This window comes from Dermochelys coriacea, chromosome 3 (genome assembly GCF_009764565.3).
Source record: "Dermochelys coriacea isolate rDerCor1 chromosome 3, rDerCor1.pri.v4, whole genome shotgun sequence".
Taxonomy (NCBI): domain Eukaryota; kingdom Metazoa; phylum Chordata; order Testudines; family Dermochelyidae; genus Dermochelys; species Dermochelys coriacea.
Window position 1 is genome coordinate 131,773,068 of NC_050070.1, and position 19,435 is coordinate 131,792,502.

The 19,435-nt window shown below is 42.9% G+C and overlaps 1 protein-coding gene across 3 annotated transcripts; it reads left to right on the top strand.

Annotated features, from left to right (window-relative positions):
- Positions 1-548: 548 nt before the first annotated feature.
- AGT (angiotensinogen) lies at positions 549-19,049 on the top strand. 3 transcript variants are annotated; one of them, XM_038397244.2, is made up of 5 exons: positions 549-710; positions 4,292-5,108; positions 12,568-12,835; positions 15,523-15,667; positions 17,345-19,049. In XM_038397244.2, exons 2-5 carry the CDS (start codon positions 4,316-4,318, stop codon positions 17,531-17,533), a joined length of 1,395 nt encoding a protein of 464 aa, XP_038253172.1. In that variant the 5' UTR covers positions 549-710; positions 4,292-4,315; the 3' UTR covers positions 17,534-19,049. The 3 variants fall into 3 exon arrangements, with proteins under 3 accessions (XP_038253172.1, XP_043367277.1, XP_038253173.1); XM_043511342.1 differs by lacking the exon at positions 549-710 and adding an exon at positions 1,691-1,706; XM_038397245.2 differs by lacking the exon at positions 549-710 and having other exon boundaries at positions 3,953-5,108.
- The last annotated feature ends 386 nt before the right edge of the window (positions 19,050-19,435 follow it).

The following is a 19,435-nucleotide window of genomic DNA, read 5'->3' on the forward strand; positions in this document are numbered from 1 at the left end:
AGTCAAAGGTCTGCCTGAGGTAGACTTCTGCCACCTCTATCTCTGGAGTCTATATTGCTGGATGGCCAAAAATGAAAGATGGGAAAGAGATTCTTTTCTTCTGAAAGCTCAAGTTCTATCGCTAGGCTTGTATTAATTTCCAAAACCATGGCAACCCTACTCTAGTGCAGATAAAACCTGACAAAGGGCCCACATCTAATTATTAGAAGAATGCCTTTACATGCTAGCTTTAAAAATGGTTTAAAAGTCATACCCAAATGGAGTTACTTCAGGAACAAATTAGGTCCTAAATGTAGCAATGTATCTGTAGTAAGCAGGGAAGGGAAAGGGGTGAAAGGTTACAAGAACATGAGCTGGCTTTTTATCTGGCATTACTATGGGCCCATATGCATAACAGAAAGTCACAGTCCAGGCCAGTGAATGTGTAACAGAAGACCATGCTATGCTTGGTTAAAGGTTGTGTATTGATCTGTAAACCCACCAATGGGTCTAGCGTTCAGCCATGCTCATGTTTCATCTGGTCCCATCTGGTCTGATCTAGTCTCCACTCACCCCTCCATTGGTGATGCAATGTAGCTCTGTGGAACAGCACTGAAAAGGGTCTTCCCTTTCGAAAAGGCATAAATGTGCCAGCAGTCATGGTAGAGTGCTTCAGATACAGCAGGTGCTGAGAGGAGCCGGGTTTACGGAAGATACCATAAGAGAGCAAGGTGAGACGAAGGACAAAGGCTAGCAAACCTGTTGATTGAATAGATGGTTTTGCTTTGAATGATAATTTTTAAATGACTCTCTAGCGCTGGTGAAAGGTTCTGGACTGGCATCCCCAGAGTGAAATCTTCTCTTTCAGATACAGGCATAGCCTCAGTGCTCATCTGGAGGAAGTAATGCTATGGATTTGGCTGCACTAGGAAACTGTCTTACTGGTAACAAGGGTGGCCAGCAATGGATCTGTGACAAACTCTGAGAATGTCTGTACTGTTTTTTTAATGAATACCGAGTGTGACCATCTCCCTGTTCATTTTGGTATAGTTACCTGCCTGAATGCAGAGTTAAATCAAAGAAGGCTGTAAAGGGGGGTAGTTAAGGAACCCAGGAAACGTGAAACAACCCCTCAGAGAAGACATCCCCTCAGGGTATGTCTACTCAGTAAGTGAACACTCATGGCTGGCCTGGGTCAGCTGCCTTGGGTTTGGGTTGCAGGGCTGTAAAATTGCTGTGTAAACGTCCAGGATGAAGCTGGAGCCCAGCCCCTGGGATCTTCCCCCTTGCAGGGTCCCAGAGCCTCAGCTCCAGCTTGAGCCCAAACATCTACACAATAATTTTACAGCCCCAGAGCCCCATGAACCTGAGTCAGCTGACTGGGGCCAGATGTGCCTTTGCTCAGGGGCTTTTATTCCAGTGTGGACGTACCCTCAAGTACGCAGCTTCAAAAGATTTAAGGTAACAATAGCTGGCTCCATTCAGGGTAAATTGGGGTATCTTCGCCAAGGCTAAACTTGGATCAAAGGAGACCAAAGAAACCCTGAAAGGGATTAGAAAAGGGAGGAGGATTTGGATGAGTGGGAGGTGCTGGCTGGCTGGCCAGGATGTGCCAGTGAAAAGGCTGACAGGCTGACAGAGACAGAAGGAAGGCTGCAAGCAGCGTAGCCTGCTTCTTCTAAGTCAGAGCCACCTAAGCTACAGGTAGAGAGAGAGGTTCAACTTAGGTAAGGACATATACGTCAGGATTCTATGTTGGTTTAAACCTACTTCTTTAAGAGCTGTGTACCTTTGGGGCAAAATAAATCAGGCTTTGTTTTGAAGAAGTTTTTTCTATCTCACTGTAAGCACATGCTGGCACAGGCTCCCACTGAGATACCCTGGCAGAGTCCAAGGATAGCTGGACCTAAACAAAATTGTTTTCACCATGGGAAAGGATTCTTAAAACTTGGTTTCTAACGGGCCAAAGACCTATTAGAGATAAGTTCTAGGGATGGAATGGCAGTGCCCTTTAATTCTTGGCCTTTCTGTTGCAATTGCCTACTGATCATCTGGGAAATGCTAAGGAGATGATCTGGCTGGAAATACATTCAGCACAACTGGAGTAGCAGCTATGCCTTTTATGAAAAGATAAGCAGGAAAGCATCTTGTTCAGTTTAGTTGCAAGCAGTCTGCTGCAATTTACTAAATAATCCCATAAATTTGATGCCTTAGAGATTTAGCTGTGTCTTGTTTGAAACTGTGGGGTGGGAAGTTTGCTTTGAGCACCACCAACTGATTTAAGCCAAAAGCTGATGCTGAAGGAAGGAAATGTTGCAGTTCTGAAGGCCATGACTGGACTAATAAAGGATGTAGTATGCTAGCTAAATAGGAAGAATAGGGAGAAAGAATAGATGTGTATTTTAGGCATAGAACCGGGAGTCAATAAAGCTGGGTTCTATTCCAGTCCTCTTCCCCAGATTTGCATGACCTTGAGCAAGTCCCTTCGGGCCTGATTTTCAGTAAATAGGCAGGCGTGAAAATTTCCAGCTACTCTATTGTGCATGAGCAAATCCCCAGCTTGCACACACATAGCTAGAGAGGTGTACATAACTGGGGATTTAAATGAACTTGTTTGCATGCAGGCAGAGAGGGTAATGCATCTGTCTACTGGTGTGAATTTTAGTTCGTAGTTAATCTCTCTCTACCTCAATCCTCCCATTTGCAAAATGGGGTAATACCTCAGACAGGTGCTGGGAGGTGTCCAGCATTACTAACTGTAAAGTCCTTTGAGATCCTCAGATGGAAGGCACTACAACTGGACAATGGGATATCATAAATCATGCCAGGAAAATGCCTGCCACCCAGAGAATGGATTCAAATCACACCACCAGCAATCAGTGTAAACAATGAGCATGAAGAAGGAAGGTGGTGAAAAGGAACAGAGCCCATTGCAGACAATGTTGCTAGGATACTTTTCAGCAGGCTCAGACTGCCAGATTCACAGCAGCTGCCAGTCAGACCTTCTACAACTACCAAAGATGAGCAGAGCTGAAAACTGAGCCTGTTTTCTTATCTTGCACCATTCATGAGCCGTGCAGAGCCAGGAAAGGGCTAGAAGGAGGACACAATTCTGAAACCCTTGCTCATGTTAAGTTGTACTATACCCCATAAGTAGTTCTACTGAAATCAGCAGAAACACTTATGGAGTAAGGCACTGCTCGTTGTGATGAAGGGTGTCAGAATCTGGCCCTAAATAAAAACATTTTGAAGTATGATGGATGTTACTATCTTGCACATTCACAAATTATTACACATTTTAATATGAAACGTGCAGGTTTCCAATCCACAGCTTCAAATTTAAAGACGCTCCAAAAATTCAGAAACAGGCAAAATTTGGTATATGAGTAGAGATAATTAGAACATGCAAAATCTGTAAGAACACATCAGTATTGGGTATGCATGTCTCTCTCTCTCTCTCTCTCTCTCTCCATGGATACTGACAGAAATCCAGAGTGAACTCACACAGTGAAATTTGATTTCTAGTGAATAAAATGAGAGTCGAAAATTGTCTCGGTACAAAATGGAAATTGCTAATCCAGTATAGCAAAACATTGTTCATGACTTCTAGAACAGCAATTGTTAGAGGGAAGTAATATGGAAAAAAAATACCCCAACATCTGCTAATGCTGAAGTTTCCATGGAAGGAGGGAGAGAGAACACAACCCATGTCAGAGACATATTGTGAGAATTACCAAGTGTGTGTACTGCATTTTGAAAATAAGTGCTAATTACTATGAAGATTAGATACACAGAGGAGAAAGACGGCACAGTGCTGGGTGAGGGGAAGGGGAGCAGCAGTGTGGGAGTTCAGAGACCTGGCTTCAATTTCCTGCCCTGCCACAGACTTCCTGTATAAGCTTAGGCAAGTCACAATCTCTCTGTGCCTCAGTTGTCCATCTGTGAAAGGGGGTTAATAGCACTTCCTTACCTCACAGGGGTGTTGTGAAGATACAGACATTAAAATGAGATGTACTCAGATGCTATGTGCCTGGGGGCTATACGAGTACCAGTGACACACTCTGGGGGTGGGATCTTCAAGAGCACCCAGAAACTGCTCCCATTGAGCTCAATGGATATTTTACCATTGTTTTCAGTCAGAGCAGAGTTAGGCCAATACTAAACTCTTTTGAAAACTCCCACCTGTCTGATTTCCTGACCTGTGAGGAAAAGCAATATTAACATCTCACACTGCCTGTGAGAGGAACAAAGTAAATGGCATGTTAATTAGCTAACCCTTCTCCCCACTTTCTTTTTTTTTTTCTCCAAACAGACTTTGCTGAAATTGTTCTTCAACATGAATCCAGGAGTAAGCCTCCTGTGTTTCTTCCTGTGCTTGAGCCCTGTCGTTTGTGACCGGGTGTACGTCCACCCCTTCCATTTGTTTTCCTACAACAAAAGCAGCTGTGAGAAGCTGGACAACTTGACACAGGAGGAGAAAATGTTTGTCCCCATTTCCATTGAGTCCCAAACCATCCCTGCCTATGAAGAGAACCTGAAAGACAAAACCAAGCTGGGAACACAAAGCTTGGATACCAAGCGTGACCAAAAGCTGAGCTACTTGAAAGACCTAGTGCATGTCCTTGGTATGCGCTTCTATGGGGTGCTGAAGGAAACACTGAAGGGTGAAAATATTCTCCTGTCACCTACCAATCTCTACAGGTCTTTGTTGTCATTCTACTTAGGGGCCTCCGAACAGACAGCAACTGATTTACAGAACTTCTTGGGATTCGTTCCCCCCTCCGGTGACCCAGACTGTACCTCCAAAGTGGATGGACACAAAGTCCTTTTGACCCTGAAGACCATGGACGACCTGCTCCTCTCAAGTGGAGCTGATGATCTACTTTTTACCAAGCTTTCCTGTCTCTTCTCTGCTCCCAGTGTGCGTTTATCCAAATCACTCGTGCACAGCCTGGCCCCTTCTGCCGATTATTTTTATGCCCGAGCTGTTGACTTTACGAACTCAAGTCAGGCAGCGGAACTAATTGAAAGCTTTGTGAAGGGCAAAGATGCCAGCAGAACCCAGAATGTACTGACAAACATAGATCCATCTACCACCCTGCTGTTTGTGACTTACATTCAGTTTAAAGGTAAGAACAATGAGCATTAATTTCAATGGCAATCTGAGGGGGGCAGCTAATGACCTCCAGATTCATCGGTTTCTGCAAGCCAGCACATTTTGTACCTCACAGCTCTCCACCTTGGGCTTTGCTTTCTTAGGTTAAGCAGGATCAGGCCTGATCAGCAGCTAGATGGAAGACCTCAGCTGAAAACCTAGAGTGCTGCAAGATGTGGCCTTAGCATTACAATAAATAATAATAGCCATACTGTTTGTATTGTTGGTAGAGCAAGTTCCTCTTTGTGCTCGGCGCTGTACAAAAACAGTCACTTTCCCCCAAAGAGCTTATGGTCTAAACAGACAAGAGAAAGGGTGGGAGAAAAAGTATTACAATCCCCGTTACAGATGTGAAACCGCACTTAACGTGAGTAAGTGACTTGCCCAGAGTCACACAGGAAGTCTGTCTCAGAAACTGAGCCCAGATCTCCCGAATCCCACTCCTGTTTCTTAACCACAAGGTCATCCTTCACCCCGGTGCATATGCCATCAGTGCCCCATCTACAGATAGACCATGATAGGCAACATGTGTCAGCTAGCCACAGAGTCATTGCCGTGCGTAAGGGGGACTGAGGGAGATTTCCTCTGAGCAGTTGTGTAGAGATCCACAGGTTTGAGTCCCCAACCTATGAGACAAACCAATCGTACCCACTGCCTGCCTGTTCTGCCAGCCCGAAGCAGGGCAAAGATGCTACATCAGAAACCTCCCTGAGTACTGCCGAACTTCTAAAGTGAGGGCTCCACTCCTGCACATTTCACATGGAACAGATGGAAAGGGCTTCTGGTCCCCAAAAGTGCCAGCGTATTTTTCAGAAGGAGGAGGAGTTTCACAAGAATAGGAGAACTCAACTTGATGCTCTAGCCAATTCCAACCAGGATAGTTCCTTTCTGCTTACTTAGAACTCCCCCTGTAGCTCCAGTTGGATAGTTAGCCTCCACATTCCCTTCTACAATGCTGGGGTGGTGGACTGCTGCTGGCACACAGTAGCTGCCAGAGTCCATCCAAGAGGTGGCTGCTCTTCAGCGACGGATGAGCAATAGCTACACAGACAGTCCGTTAAGGCACGTTGGGATCCTTGAAATTGAAAGCCTCCACTTCTATACAGCCTCTCTCATGAGAGTCATGCACTACTACTGGGACAAGGTCAGGAACCAAATAATATTAATATTTAATTAAATGGTTATATTGTGGTCACTTTGGTGCTGATCTCCATTAATAGGCTTTTCAAAACGGGCTCGGGGATGGCCTATTCTGCTCCTGTTGAAGTTGACTGGAATTTGACCCTGGCTTTCAATGGGAGCAGAGTTAGCTCAATGCTGAGTGCTTTGGAAAACCTCATCCTAAGTCTTTATTAAACAAGGGTAGAGAGCACACTTTTACAGTGATACCAAGGAGTCAAGTGGCTGCAACTACCAACTGTGATGACAAGAACTCTATTGCCAAATACGTCACACAATGTATTAATGGCCAAAAGAGACCGGGAAGGAATTGTGGGCCAGTCCCTAAGCTAGATCCCTGGGAGTCAGAAGAACTGGGTCCCATTCCTGGATGTGTCACTATCACATTGTGAGACCTTGGGTGAGTCACTTAAGCTCTGTGGGTAAAATTTTCAAAAAACCCTTAGTGACAGCAGCTTAAGTCCCCTTTTCAAAAGTGACTTAGGCATGTAAGGGCCTAAATTCCAACTGACATTCAATGAGACAGGCTCCTAATGGAACTTGGGTGCTTTTGTGCCTCAGTTTCCCCACCTGTAAGTTGGAGATCAGACTTCCCTATCTCTCATTAGTGTGATGAGCTTCAATTTTTTAATGCTAGGGCTTGTCTACCAATGAAATGCTACAATGGTACAGTTGTTTCAATGTAGACTCTCTCTACACCAGTGGGAGGGGTTCTCACATCAGCATATGTAATCCACCTCCCTAAGAGGCAGTAGCCCGGTGGACAGAAGAATTAGACCTAGCGCGCTCTACACCAGGGCATAGGTAAATTTAACTATGTTGCTCAGGGGTGTGGATTTTTCACACCCCTGAGCAACATAGCTGAATGGACTTAACTTTTTAGGCTAAACCAGGCCTCAGTAAACTAATTTGAAATCCTCAGATGAAAGGTGCTGGCTCTTCGAGGGAGTAAGCTTATCTTCAGACTGGTCTATGAGGTGCTTAGCTCAGTGTTGGTGCTGTAGAAATAACAGGTATTATTATGAGATGATTCTTACCTTTTAACTTTGCTGTCAGCTGGGCACAACCAGAGAGGGTAGAGGTGGGTTTTTTTTTGGTTTTTTTTTTTTTATAACAAAGCTATTTCTTTGGATCTCCTTCCCGTGTTTGAAACTCACTGTTTGATTTCGGAATGTACGTTTGTCACGTCTCACTGCTTTACCAGTCTAGCTCTATTTTGTCTGCTCTCTTAGGAGGAAGATGTGCACACATGTGCCACAGACTCCACATGGGGGCTAGAGAAAAGCAGTTCAGACATGGGTGAATTAGAAAATAACCATTGCTGCAACCCTTCCCTACTGATCAGCAGATCTTGCTTGGCTCTTCTGTTTACTGAAGAGCAGCCATGTTAGCTTATACTTACAAGCTTCACATTTTCTCCCAGTAAACGCAGGAGAGGAAAATATATCAAATTCTTCTAGGCTATATTACATGATCATAAGATATTACCCATAGTCATGAGACTGTCTAGGTGGTAGCGATCCAATTAGAAACCAAGGTTTCACTATTCTAGACCTCCAAGTTGTAACCCACTTATATATAGTGATTTTAAATAAAGACTGAGCCCCTCTCCATATTACAGAATGCATTGTGGTACTACCACCATGTTCATAAAGGGACTGTCAAGCATAGTACAGCCACAACAAAAGGGAACAAGAACCATTTTTGAAATTCCTTGCAAGCCACGCTTGATTAAACACACAATTTATTGGTGGGAGGAGGGGTTAGAAAATGTTTTTCAAAGTTACAAAAATAAGTAATTAAAATCAATGCGAGAAGCTGGATCCTACAATAGCACAGTCAGAAGGTTGGGCTGGGCGAAAATTTTCCACATCCAGACTGTTTTTCAGTGGAACATTTTCCACAGAGTTTAAATTTTCCGCAAAAACCAGACACTTAATTGAAAACCCCAAAACATTGGTTTTCAATGGAAAATGTTCGGTTTTTTGACAAAAGGTCAAAGTTTTCCAGAGAATAGAAAGCCATTTTCTGACCAGCTCTGCTAGATGGGTACAAAAATTGTGTTACTAAGTATGCAAAATATTACTTGAAGCATAGATGAACAATGGTTCTCTCCTGGTGGTGGTGCAGAGAGGCAGAGAGAGAGAGAGGCAGAGAGAGAGAGAGAGAGAGAGAGAGAGAGAGAGAGTGTGTGTGTGTGTGTGTGTGTCCAGAGTTCTCTCCTAGCTTGTCAGGCTAGAGTTTCTGCATGTTTCTGTTAGCCTCTATGTCTCTTTCCCTCCCTTCTCTTGTCCTTCTTGATATAGGCCTCTTTCCTTTGATAAAGCAGTGTAAAGGTTACACAAAGCAGGTGACTTGACACTAGTTGACTCTCAGTAAAAAAGCATTTCTTTCAGTTGTTCAGCTCAGATGATCTTTTCCTATTATACAGGCACTCCCTTCTTTCTCTCTCTTTTGTTTCCTATTACAAGAAAAACACACTTTAATATGGCTAAACGTAAAAGTATATCTAGAGGAACAGAGAACGTAGGTCATACTTACAGGATGGCGGATTCTATCCTGGGAAGCAGTGACTCTGAAAACGATTTGGGGGTTATGGTGGACAATCAGCTGAACATGAGCTCCCAGTGTGATGCTCTAGCCAAAAGGGCTAATTTGATCCTTGGATGCATAAACAGATGAATCTTGAATAGGAGTAGAGAGATTATTTTATCTTTGAATTTGGCACTGGTGCAACTGCTGCTGGAATACTGTGTCCACTTCTGGTACCTACAATTCAAGAAGGATGTTAATAATCTGAATAGGGTTCAGAGAAGAGCCACAAGAATGATTAGAGGATTAGAATACCTGACGTAGCGATAGACTCAAGGAGCTCTATTTAGTTTAACAAAGAAGGTTAAAGGCTAACTAAAAATCACTCTAAGTACTGTGACAAAGTTCCTCCTCTACCTTGGTGAGTCTTGTGCTTATTGGCAGATTTGCTCGCCTCGGAGATTAATGGCAGCCTTCAGTTTGGCCGTTTTCATGAACCCACAGTCTAGGTCAACTCCTCCTGTGTCTGACCAGGAGCTGGGAGGTTTGGTGGGAACCCAGGCCCACCCTCTACTCCGGGTTCCAGCCCAGGGCCCTGTGGAATGCAGCTGTCTAGAGTGCCTCCTGGAACACCTGTGCGACAGATACATCTCCCTGGGCTACTTCCCCATGGCCTCCTCCCAACACCTTCTTTATTCTCACCATAGGACCTTCCTCCTGGTGTTTGATAATGCTTGTACGCCTCAGTCCTCCAATAGTATGCATTCTCACTCTCAGCTCCCAGATCCTCACATGCGCCACAAACTGAAGTGAGCTCCTTTTTAAACCCAGGTGCCCTGATTAGCCTGCCTTCATTGATTCTAGCAGCTTCTTGATTGGCTGCAGGTGTTCTAATCAGCCTGTCTGTCTTAATTGTTTCCAGAAGGTTCCTGATTGTTCTGGAACCTTCCCTGTTACCTTACCTAGGGAAAAGGGACCTACTTAACCTGGGGTTAATATATCTGCCTTCTATCACTCTCCTGTAGCCATCTGGCCCAACCCTGTCACAGTACCTAGGTGGGTAACAAGTATTTAACAATGGGCTCTTCAATCTAGCAGAGAAAAGCAACATTATTCAATGGCTGAAAGTTGAAGCTAGCCAAATTCCGACTGGAAATAAGGAATAAGTTAGAACACAGTGAATAATTAACTTACCAAGGGCTGTGCTGGATTCTCCATCATTAACAATTTTTAAATCAAGATGGGATGTTTGTCTAAAAGAGAAGCTCGAGGAATTATTTTGGGGAAGTTCTATGGCCAGTGCTCTACAGAAGGTCAGATTAGATGATCACAGTGGTCCATTCTGGCCTTGGAATTTATGAATACCGTGTATATGTAATTAAAGGTTCTTTCCCACTTACTTCTTCTGAATACAACGATGTGACAAATGGGCGGGCAAAGTCTCAGTAGCTTGGTGATTGCCTTCAATATTTTTGGAGGGTGAATATTTCGTTACCAGGAAAATGGGGATAGCTCCCTTCATACGCTAATATTATAAAAAAGACTTAATAAAAACATAGTATGATTTACAAAACAGTTGGCCAGATACTGTTTCCTTAGCTGGGGAAATCCATGTAGTCAATGGAACTGTGCAGATTTACAGTTGCTGAGGATTTGGCCCACCACATGGTTATGAGGTTGACCCTGCACCAAAGTCAATGGCAAGCTCTTGGAGAGGTCAGTAATGCTAAATCAGGCTCAAAATTAAATTATAGCAACTAGTACTGATATTGCAGAGGCAGCACACTGTCAGTCATGCTGATTTGTTTGCCAAACCAAGGACTTTTCACTGGCAGCATTCAGCAAAATAACATATCACCAGCAAGTGAAGTTCAACTGTGTTCAGGGTTCAAACTGCAGGCTTTTAGCAACCAAGGTTTATGTTTAATAATCCCAGTGAGATTGACCAGAGAACTAAAGTGAGAGTTATGTTTATTTAATAGGATCATAACAACTATGCTGGAGCAAACCCGATGTCCAGCTTATCCAGTGTCCTGGCTCTGACAGAGGGCAGTACTAGCTGCCTCGGAAGAAGGAAAAAGAATCCACACAGGAGGCAGCTATGGGATAACCTGCCAGCCCCGCCCTCACCCGGGAAAATTTCCTCCTAACCCAAAATAGTTAAGAGTTTGGCTCATGGTATGGCCTGAAGTGTGAGGGTTCCAAAACTCCTTAAAAACCATATTTACTTTTACAATGCTGGATATGCTTGTTTTCCATATAAATGTCCAATTTGTTTTTGAATACTGCTGTAATCTTGGCCTATAATACCATGTGGCAATGAGTTCCGCAGGCTATGCTTTTACCATGTATGGAAAAAATATTTCCTTTTATCATTTTAAAGTTGCTTCCTTTTAATTTCAGTTTATGTCCCCTTATTTTTATATTATAAGAAGAGGTGAATAGCTGTGGCCAATATACTTTCTCTACACTTCATTATTATGTATACTTCTTTCATGTATCTTACCTGTTTCTTCTTTAAGGTGAAGTAATATTGTGCATAATACTCTTCCCATGCAAGCGTGTTTCAGAGGCAAGAATTTGGGCACTATACTTAGTGTGTACATTTCATGTGCTAACAGTAGCGTCATTTTCCATATTTATTATTCATAACACATTTGACACTAAAAACATTGATACATCTAGGCTTGGAAGGTCTAGATGATTGGTAAATGTCAAGTTCACCCGTGCACTCACAAACTGATGAAAAAATTGTTTAATAGATTATAAAAATTTACAGGCAGGCAAATTAAAACCAGGCTGCTTGAGAACGTATTAGAATTTGATTTAAGGATATTTACTTTGTATATTTTGACACAACGTTGAACATTTGTTTTTTAATGGTTATAAAGCTGAAACTTTTTGAATCTCAACATCTACTGTCATTAAATTATTGTCTAACCACCACATAATTTTCTGCAACTATGAAAACAAATTTATAAAAATTAAAAAAAATGCTTAAAACCATAATTTTGTGCAACTGTGAAAATTTGCATAAATCAAAATAGAAAAAACTGCTTAAAACATCGCTATTATTCATCTAAATTATTAAAATTTAAAATAAAATTCTGCCATGCCTCAATATATTTATTTATTGATGAAAAGAAAAGGAGTACTTGTGGCACCTTAGAGACTAACATTTATTTGAGCATAAGCTTTCGTGAGCTACAGCTCACTTCATTGGATGCATTGAGCTGTAGCTCATGAAAGCTTATGCTCAAATAAATTTGTTAGTCTCTAAGGTGCCACAAGTCCTCCTTTTCTTTTTGAGAATACAGACTAACCCGGCTGCTACTCTGAAACCTATTTATTGATGGAGACTAGCTCTCAGGTTAAGACAAGTCCTACTTTCCACCAATATTATATCAGTTTCTTTTTAATATTCACCAGATACAAAGCATTTGAAGACAACAATAGCAAACTGTTGAATGACCACAGTCGTCGCAATAACAGTCCGATGGTTCTTTTACATATGGTGCCATAGGTACCATAGCCTTTGCCTAAGGCCACCCCGGGTGCATTCAGCAGCACAGCATGTACACTCCCATAGTTAGCACTCGGCATGTAATTCTCTTACACAATGTCACATTTGTATTCTCAGAAGAAAAAGTGACTCTGGTAATGATTAAATAGCGATAACACAAATAAATTGGACCTTCTCCCTTTCTCAATCTGGTTTTCAGCCAATGTGAAGAAAGCCTCCCAACTGAAAGAGCTTCAGGAGTTCTGGCCTGATTCAAGCACAAAGACCCTGGTGCCTATGATGTCCGTAACTGGAACATTTCAGTACAAGAGGGACGACAGCAAGAAATTTTCAGTAATCAAAGTTCCTGTCAGCGAGAATGCTTTCCTCGTGCTGGTGCAGCCTGTCAACAGCAATGACCTGAACCAAATAGAGTCAGAACTTTCCTTGCATCCATCTTCGACTTGGTTGCAAAATCTGTCACCCAGGTATATTTAAATCTACAAACAAAATCTCACATAAGAATATAGGGATTACTAAACCAGAACAAGCCAATGGCCCATAGCTAGCCAGTTTCCTCTTTCTAACAGTGGCCAAATCTTTCCAAGGAAGGCATACCAACCCTTCTGAAACACAACAATGCACCTGGTTGTGCAACACTGTTACACCAGGGGACTCCAGAGGATGATCAGTTGTCTAGAAGCATGAGGAAAGCTAGCCCTTGTATTGCTCCTCACTCGTATAACTACGTGTGCTCTCAAGTCACAACCTTTCACCCTTAGAATCATAGAATCATAGAATCATAGAATATCAGGGTTGGAAGGGACCCCAGAAGGTCATCTAGTCCAACCCCCTGCTCAAAGCAGGACCAAGTCCCAGTTAAATCATCCCAGCTAGGGCTTTGTCAAGCCTGACCTTAAAAACCTCTAAGGAAGGAGATTCTACCACCTCCCTAGGTAACGCATTCCAGTGTTTCACCACCCTCTTAGTGAAAAAGTTTTTCCTAATATCCAATCTAAACCTCCCCCATTGCAACTTGAGACCATTACTCCTCGTTCTGTCATCTGCTACCATTGAGAACAGTCTAGAGCCATCCTCTTTGAAACCCCCTTTCAGGTAGTTGAAAGCAGCTATCAAATCCCCCCTCATTCTTCTCTTCTGCAGACTAAACAATCCCAGCTCCCTCAGCCTCTCCTCATAAGTCATGTGCTCTAGACCCCTAATCATTTTCGTTGCCCTTCGTTGTACTCTTTCCAATTTATCCACATCCTTCCTGTAGTGTGGGGCCCAAAACTGGACACAGTACTCCAGATGAGGCCTCACCAGTGTCGAATAGAGGGGAACGATCACGTCCCTCGATCTGCTCGCTATGCCCCTACTTATACAACCCAAAATGCCATTGGCCTTCTTGGCAACAAGGGCACACTGCTGACTCATATCCAGCTTCTCGTCCACTGTCACCCCTAGGTCCTTTTCAGCAGAACTGCTGCCGAGCCATTCGGTCCCTAGTCTGTAGCGGTGCATTGGATTCTTCCATCCTAAGTGCAGGACCCTGCATTTATCCTTATTGAACCTCATTAGATTTCTTTTGGCCCAATCCTCCAATTTGTCTTGGTCCTTCTGTATCCTATCCCTCCCCTCCAGCGTATCTACCACTCCTCCCAGTTTAGTATCATCCGCAAATTTGCTGAGAGTGCAATCCACACCATCCTCCAGATCATTTATGAAGATATTGAACAAAACGGGCCCCAGGACCGACCCCTGGGGCACTCCACTTGACACCGGCTGCCAACTAGACATGGAGCCATTGATCACTACCCGTTGAGCCCGACAATCTAGCCAGCTTTCTACCCACCTTATAGTGCATTCATCCAGCCCATACTTCCTTAACTTGCTGACAAGAATGCTGTGGGAGACCGTGTCAAAAGCTTTGCTAAAGTCAAGAAACAATACATCCACTGCTTTCCCTTCATCCACAGAACCAGTAATCTCATCATAAAAGGCGATTAGATTAGTCAGGCATGACCTTCCCTTGGTGAATCCATGCTGACTGTTCCTGATCACTTTCCTCTCCTCTAAGTGCTTCAGGATTGATTCTTTGAGGACCTGCTCCATGATTTTTCCAGGGACTGAGGTGAGGCTGACCGGCCTGTAGTTCCCAGGATCCTCCTTCTTCCCTTTTTTAAAGATGGGCACTACATTAGCCTTTTTCCAGTCATCCGGGACTTCCCCCGTTCGCCACGAGTTTTCAAAGATAATGGCCAAGGGCTCTGCAATCACAGCCGCCAATTCCTTCAGCACTCTCGGATGCAATTCGTCCGGCCCCATGGACTTGTGCACGTCCAGCTTTTCTAAATAGTCCCTAACCACCTCTATCTCTACAGAGGGCTGGCCATCTCTTCCCCATTTTGTGTTGCCCAGCACAGCAGTCTGGGAGCTGACCTTGTTAGTGAAAACAGAGGCAAAAAAAGCATTGAGTACATTAGCTTTTTCCACATCCTCTGTCACTAGCTTGCCTCCCTCATTCAGTAAGGGGCCCACACTTTCCTTGGCTTTCTTCTTGTTGCCAACATACCTGAAGAAACCCTTCTTGTTACTCTTGACATCTCTTGCTAGCTGCAGCTCCAGGTGCGATTTGGCCCTCCTGATATCTTTCCTACATGCCCGAGCAATATTTTTATACTCTTCCCTGGTCATATGTCCTTATTTTGTCCCCTCCTTTTATATGTTGATAACTAGGATTCTGGAGTTACATCCTGGCTCCATTGAAGTCAATTGGAGTTCGACTTCAATGGGGCCAAGATTTTACCCCTGATATTTTGCCTCTTCCCAAAAAAAACCAAAAAACCAACAAAAGCCTTGTTAGAACTGGTAATACATGGCCCATCAATGAGGCTATTCATGCTTAAAGTTAAACACTTACCTAAATGTTTTACTGGATCGGGGCCATATTTCATCCGCACTCCACCTATAATAGTGGGCAAGTTACCCCTCAGAAACAGCACACATAGCTTCTATTGGTCTGTGATACTGAAAAATTATTCTTGTATGCTTATATGCACAACACTTCTGCTTAGCCTCCACTGGTTTTGAAATCCAAGGTCACTTCCCCCCATGGATATTGGTAGAACAATAATCATTCATACCTTTCTTTTTTTAAATATATTTTCTACAGACATATTAAATTATCTTTGCCAGAGTTAACAATACAAAGCGCGTATGACCTTCAGGAACTGCTCACAAACATGAATTTGTCTGCACTGCTGGGGAAGAAAGCAAATCTTACTAAAATAAGTGATGCCAATCTTACTGTTGGAAAGGTACAGTACATGCCATCTGTATTAAGAAACACCTTCACCCATGTATCTTGTCCAACCAAATGTATATAAATCAGCTAAAAATATAAAACACAACAAATGGCAAGGACAGTTGGGGGGGGGGGCGGAAGGGAAGGGCCATACTGAATGGCCATGAAGAACAAAAGGAACTGCTCTGGGAACAACCCCCAGGCTGAAGTTTGTTTGCATAAATGGCTCAGACATCATCGCTACTACATGCATTAAAATAGCACCACTATCAAAAAGTCAGGTTTGAGGTCCTATTGCACAAGGCGCTGTACAAAAATATAGGGAGACATGGTCCCTGTCAATTATAAATAACGTAATAGAACTCCAAGTTTGTCCATGAGCAGAAGCATGGTTTGACAAATGTATTCCGCTATGAATATTTCGACAAGCTCAAACTGTAACCTCTGTTGCTGAGGGAGGGCTGTAGGTATTCGGCTGTTCAGTGCCCTGTTCAGTCTCTCAACCTTTTTGTGCTGGCAGCTCACCCTGGACTTAAAAAAAATTTTTTTTTGATCCTCCCCTCCCCAAGCCTGAGCCCCACTACCCAGGAGTGAAGCATGTAACTTAGCTTTATAGGGCCCTCTGTGGTGGGGGCAATTGCCCTGCTTGCCATCCCCTAATGCCAGTCCTGCACTTGTGACTCCCCCACCCACCCATCCCACGACCCACACATTGAGAAACACTACACTAGACTTTTAAGATGACAACTGTGCATCAAATTGGGATGGTCTATTTATTTTACCTTGTTTTGTGTTCATATTTCCAAGTGGCATCATTTGTATGGTTACTACAGACACACACTGCTTTTATATAGCGCTATTCATATTCAAAGCACTGTACAAACATCAACTATTCCATCCATCAACTAATTTCCATATAATCAATGGCTGATTTAATGCGTTACTAATGAATCTTCTTTCAAACCTTTAAAAGAACTATCCTTTGCAAGTTAATACCCAGGTAGATAGCTTCTGAGGCCTAGCTAAATTTCCAAAGTTGAGAGATGGTCACTGAGCAATGGAAGGAAAACTTCTGAATGCTGGGGTAGGTTTTTGTTGCTCCAAAAGTGCCATCCTGATTTTATATAACTGCCCCTATCAAGAACCCTCTCTCACCCTGTTAACAGGTAATCATCCGAAAGGAGGCAGCACCTGGAACTTAAGTCAGAGGTAAAGAAGTAAGTCTGTACAGAAAACCAGTGCAATGAGGTTGTCAGAAGTGAGAGACATTACCTATCTGGGGGCAGAGAACTAATATCCAGACCTTAGGGGGAAGACTAGGGAGATGGTCTTTACATTCATGAAAAAGAGAAAAGTGTTCTTGGAGACAGCGTGTGACTTTACTCCTTATTTTTCTACCTAGATGGACTGATTAGGGTGAAATCTCACCCCATCAAAGTGAATAGGATTTCTATATTTAACCCATAGAATCAGGCTGAGTGTTTGCCTGGTGGTCTAGCTTCTTTTTTTGGTGGGAGCGCTTTATTGGAACAAACACCTCAATTATCTATAAACTGCATCTTATGTGTTTACTGCTGATCTCCATGTCACTGGTTATTACAAGTAAATGAAAATATTTCATAGACGTTCATTTATCACCTCAATTTCATGCTCTGGTGACTCCAGATTCACTTACATATTTGCTTTTCAGGTTATAAATAAGGCCCTTTTCAAACTGAAGAATGGAGTAGATCTACCAGAAGACCTCTTAGAAAAAGATGGAGGCTCGCTGCCACTGGAAGTAACACTGAACAAACCGTTCCTACTAGCTGTTTATGAGAAGAATTCAAAGGCAATGGTTTTAATTGGCAGAGTAACAAACCCACTGAATGGTGTTTAAAACCAAGGGCTGCAGGGTGGGGAGGGGGGAGTGGAAAAAAGGGCAAAGGGATAGGCAAAGCATCCCATGTTTCCAGTCCCCATTTCCCTCTGCTGTCTATGAGCAGCTGTAATCAGCTTTGAAATGAAGCAGATGGTATTTCAAATACAACGTTTAAAAGATAAAATGCTAGTGATAATTGTATATTCCCCTGCCCCTCCCCCCCCCATTAGTCATCCACTGAGAGGGAGGAAAATCCTTTGTCTGTCTATTGGGAACACGATGATTCCAGTGTGAAATCTTTATGGCATGAACAGCTATATTACAAGCTGCAGTGTGAAGCTTGACTGCTTAATGTAACTGGTGTTCTACTGCAGACAAATATAAAGAAGGGGTAACTTCATCTCTTTTATACATTTGAAAAGTTGGGTGGTTTTGTGGGAGTAGCACAGATTGTATTATAGAAGTAGTATTAAAACAATACCATGTGAGCATGATTTTGGGATGTTTCTCTTCCCCCCACCCCCATCCAAATGGAAAATAATATGTATTTCCTAACTGTATTGAGAAACTAAAATAAGGTTGGTTTGCACTGATGAGCTGAAAGAGCAATATTAATATACACACCTCTTTGGAAAGCCTTATTTTTCCACTAGAAAAGTTCAGATTATTTTTAAAACCACAAATCATTATTTAGACATCTACACTGAGAGCCATTTATTATACACAGTTATGACCTTAATGAAAAAGACTACTACTATTTTGGGCCAAATTCTGTAATTCTTAACTCTCAGAGTAGTTCTAGCTCAAGCACATAGTCCCATTGGAAGTAATTTGGACTTGTGACATGAGTAAGTGCCACTACATACGAGCCAAGGTTGTAGAACCAAGCTCCTAGGGCCCAATCAGTCAAGTCACTGAAGTCAATAGATTCCCTGTTGGCTCTAATGGGAGTTTAATCAGGCTCTTAGATCATAAACTTGTGGAGGTAGTGGCTGTGGATGAAATCCTGGACCTACTGAAGCGAATGGGAGTTTTACCATTGATGTCAAAGGAGCCAGGATTTCACTCCTTGTCTGATTACCTGTATGTAAAGCAAACACCACACCGCTGGCACTCTACAAATAGTGCTAAAATGCTCCAGAATGTAACCTTTTACAGATCATAATGGATAAGAGTAACTAATACAGCCAAACCTGGGAAGATTATGATGTCAAATGCAGTATCTATACATTTATTTGATTATGCTGTATGTATTCCAGAAGACACTATAACATTTAAATACTGTGCTTGCATTGTACACACAAGCAACTTTTACTTTAAATATTCAGAACAAGAAAAATTCACAAATAAAACATTTACAAATGGCGTTGCCAGTATTATACTTAACGTACAGTTTATAACTGGATCCCTCATTCATTCCCACTTTTGAGATTTGCTGCAAGTCTTAGCCCTGGTCTACACTAGGAGTTGAGGTTGAATTTAGCAGTGTTAAATCGATTTAACCCTGCACCCGTCCACAGGACGAAGCCCTTTTTTTCTACTTAAAGGGCTCTTAAAATCAATTTCCTTACTCCACCCGACAAGGGGATTAGCGCTGAAATCGGCCTTGCTGGGTCGAATTTGGGGTACTGTGGACACAATTAGACGGTATTGGCCTCCGTGAGCTATCCCAGAGTGCTCCATTGTGACCGCTCTAGACAGCACTCTCAACTCAGATGCACTAGCCAGGTAGACAGGAAAAGGCCCACGAACTTTTGAATTTCAATTTCCTGTTTGGCCAGTGTGGCAAGCTGCAGGTGACCATGCAGAGCTCATCAGCAGAGGTGACCATGATGGAGTCCCAGAATCACAAAAGAGCTCCAGCATGGACCGAACGGGAGGTATGAGATCTGATCGCTGTATGGGGAGAGGAATCCGTGC

Coding starts and splice junctions, on each gene's coding strand:
- AGT (XM_038397244.2), top strand. CDS start 4,316: ATGAATCCAGGAGTAAGCCTCCTGTGTTTCTTCCTGTGCTTGAGCCCT. Junction 12,836..15,522: donor TTGCAAAATCTGTCACCCAG/GTATATTTAAAT, acceptor TATTTTCTACAG/ACATATTAAATTATCTTTGC. Junction 15,668..17,344: donor CCAATCTTACTGTTGGAAAG/GTACAGTACATG, acceptor TTTGCTTTTCAG/GTTATAAATAAGGCCCTTTT.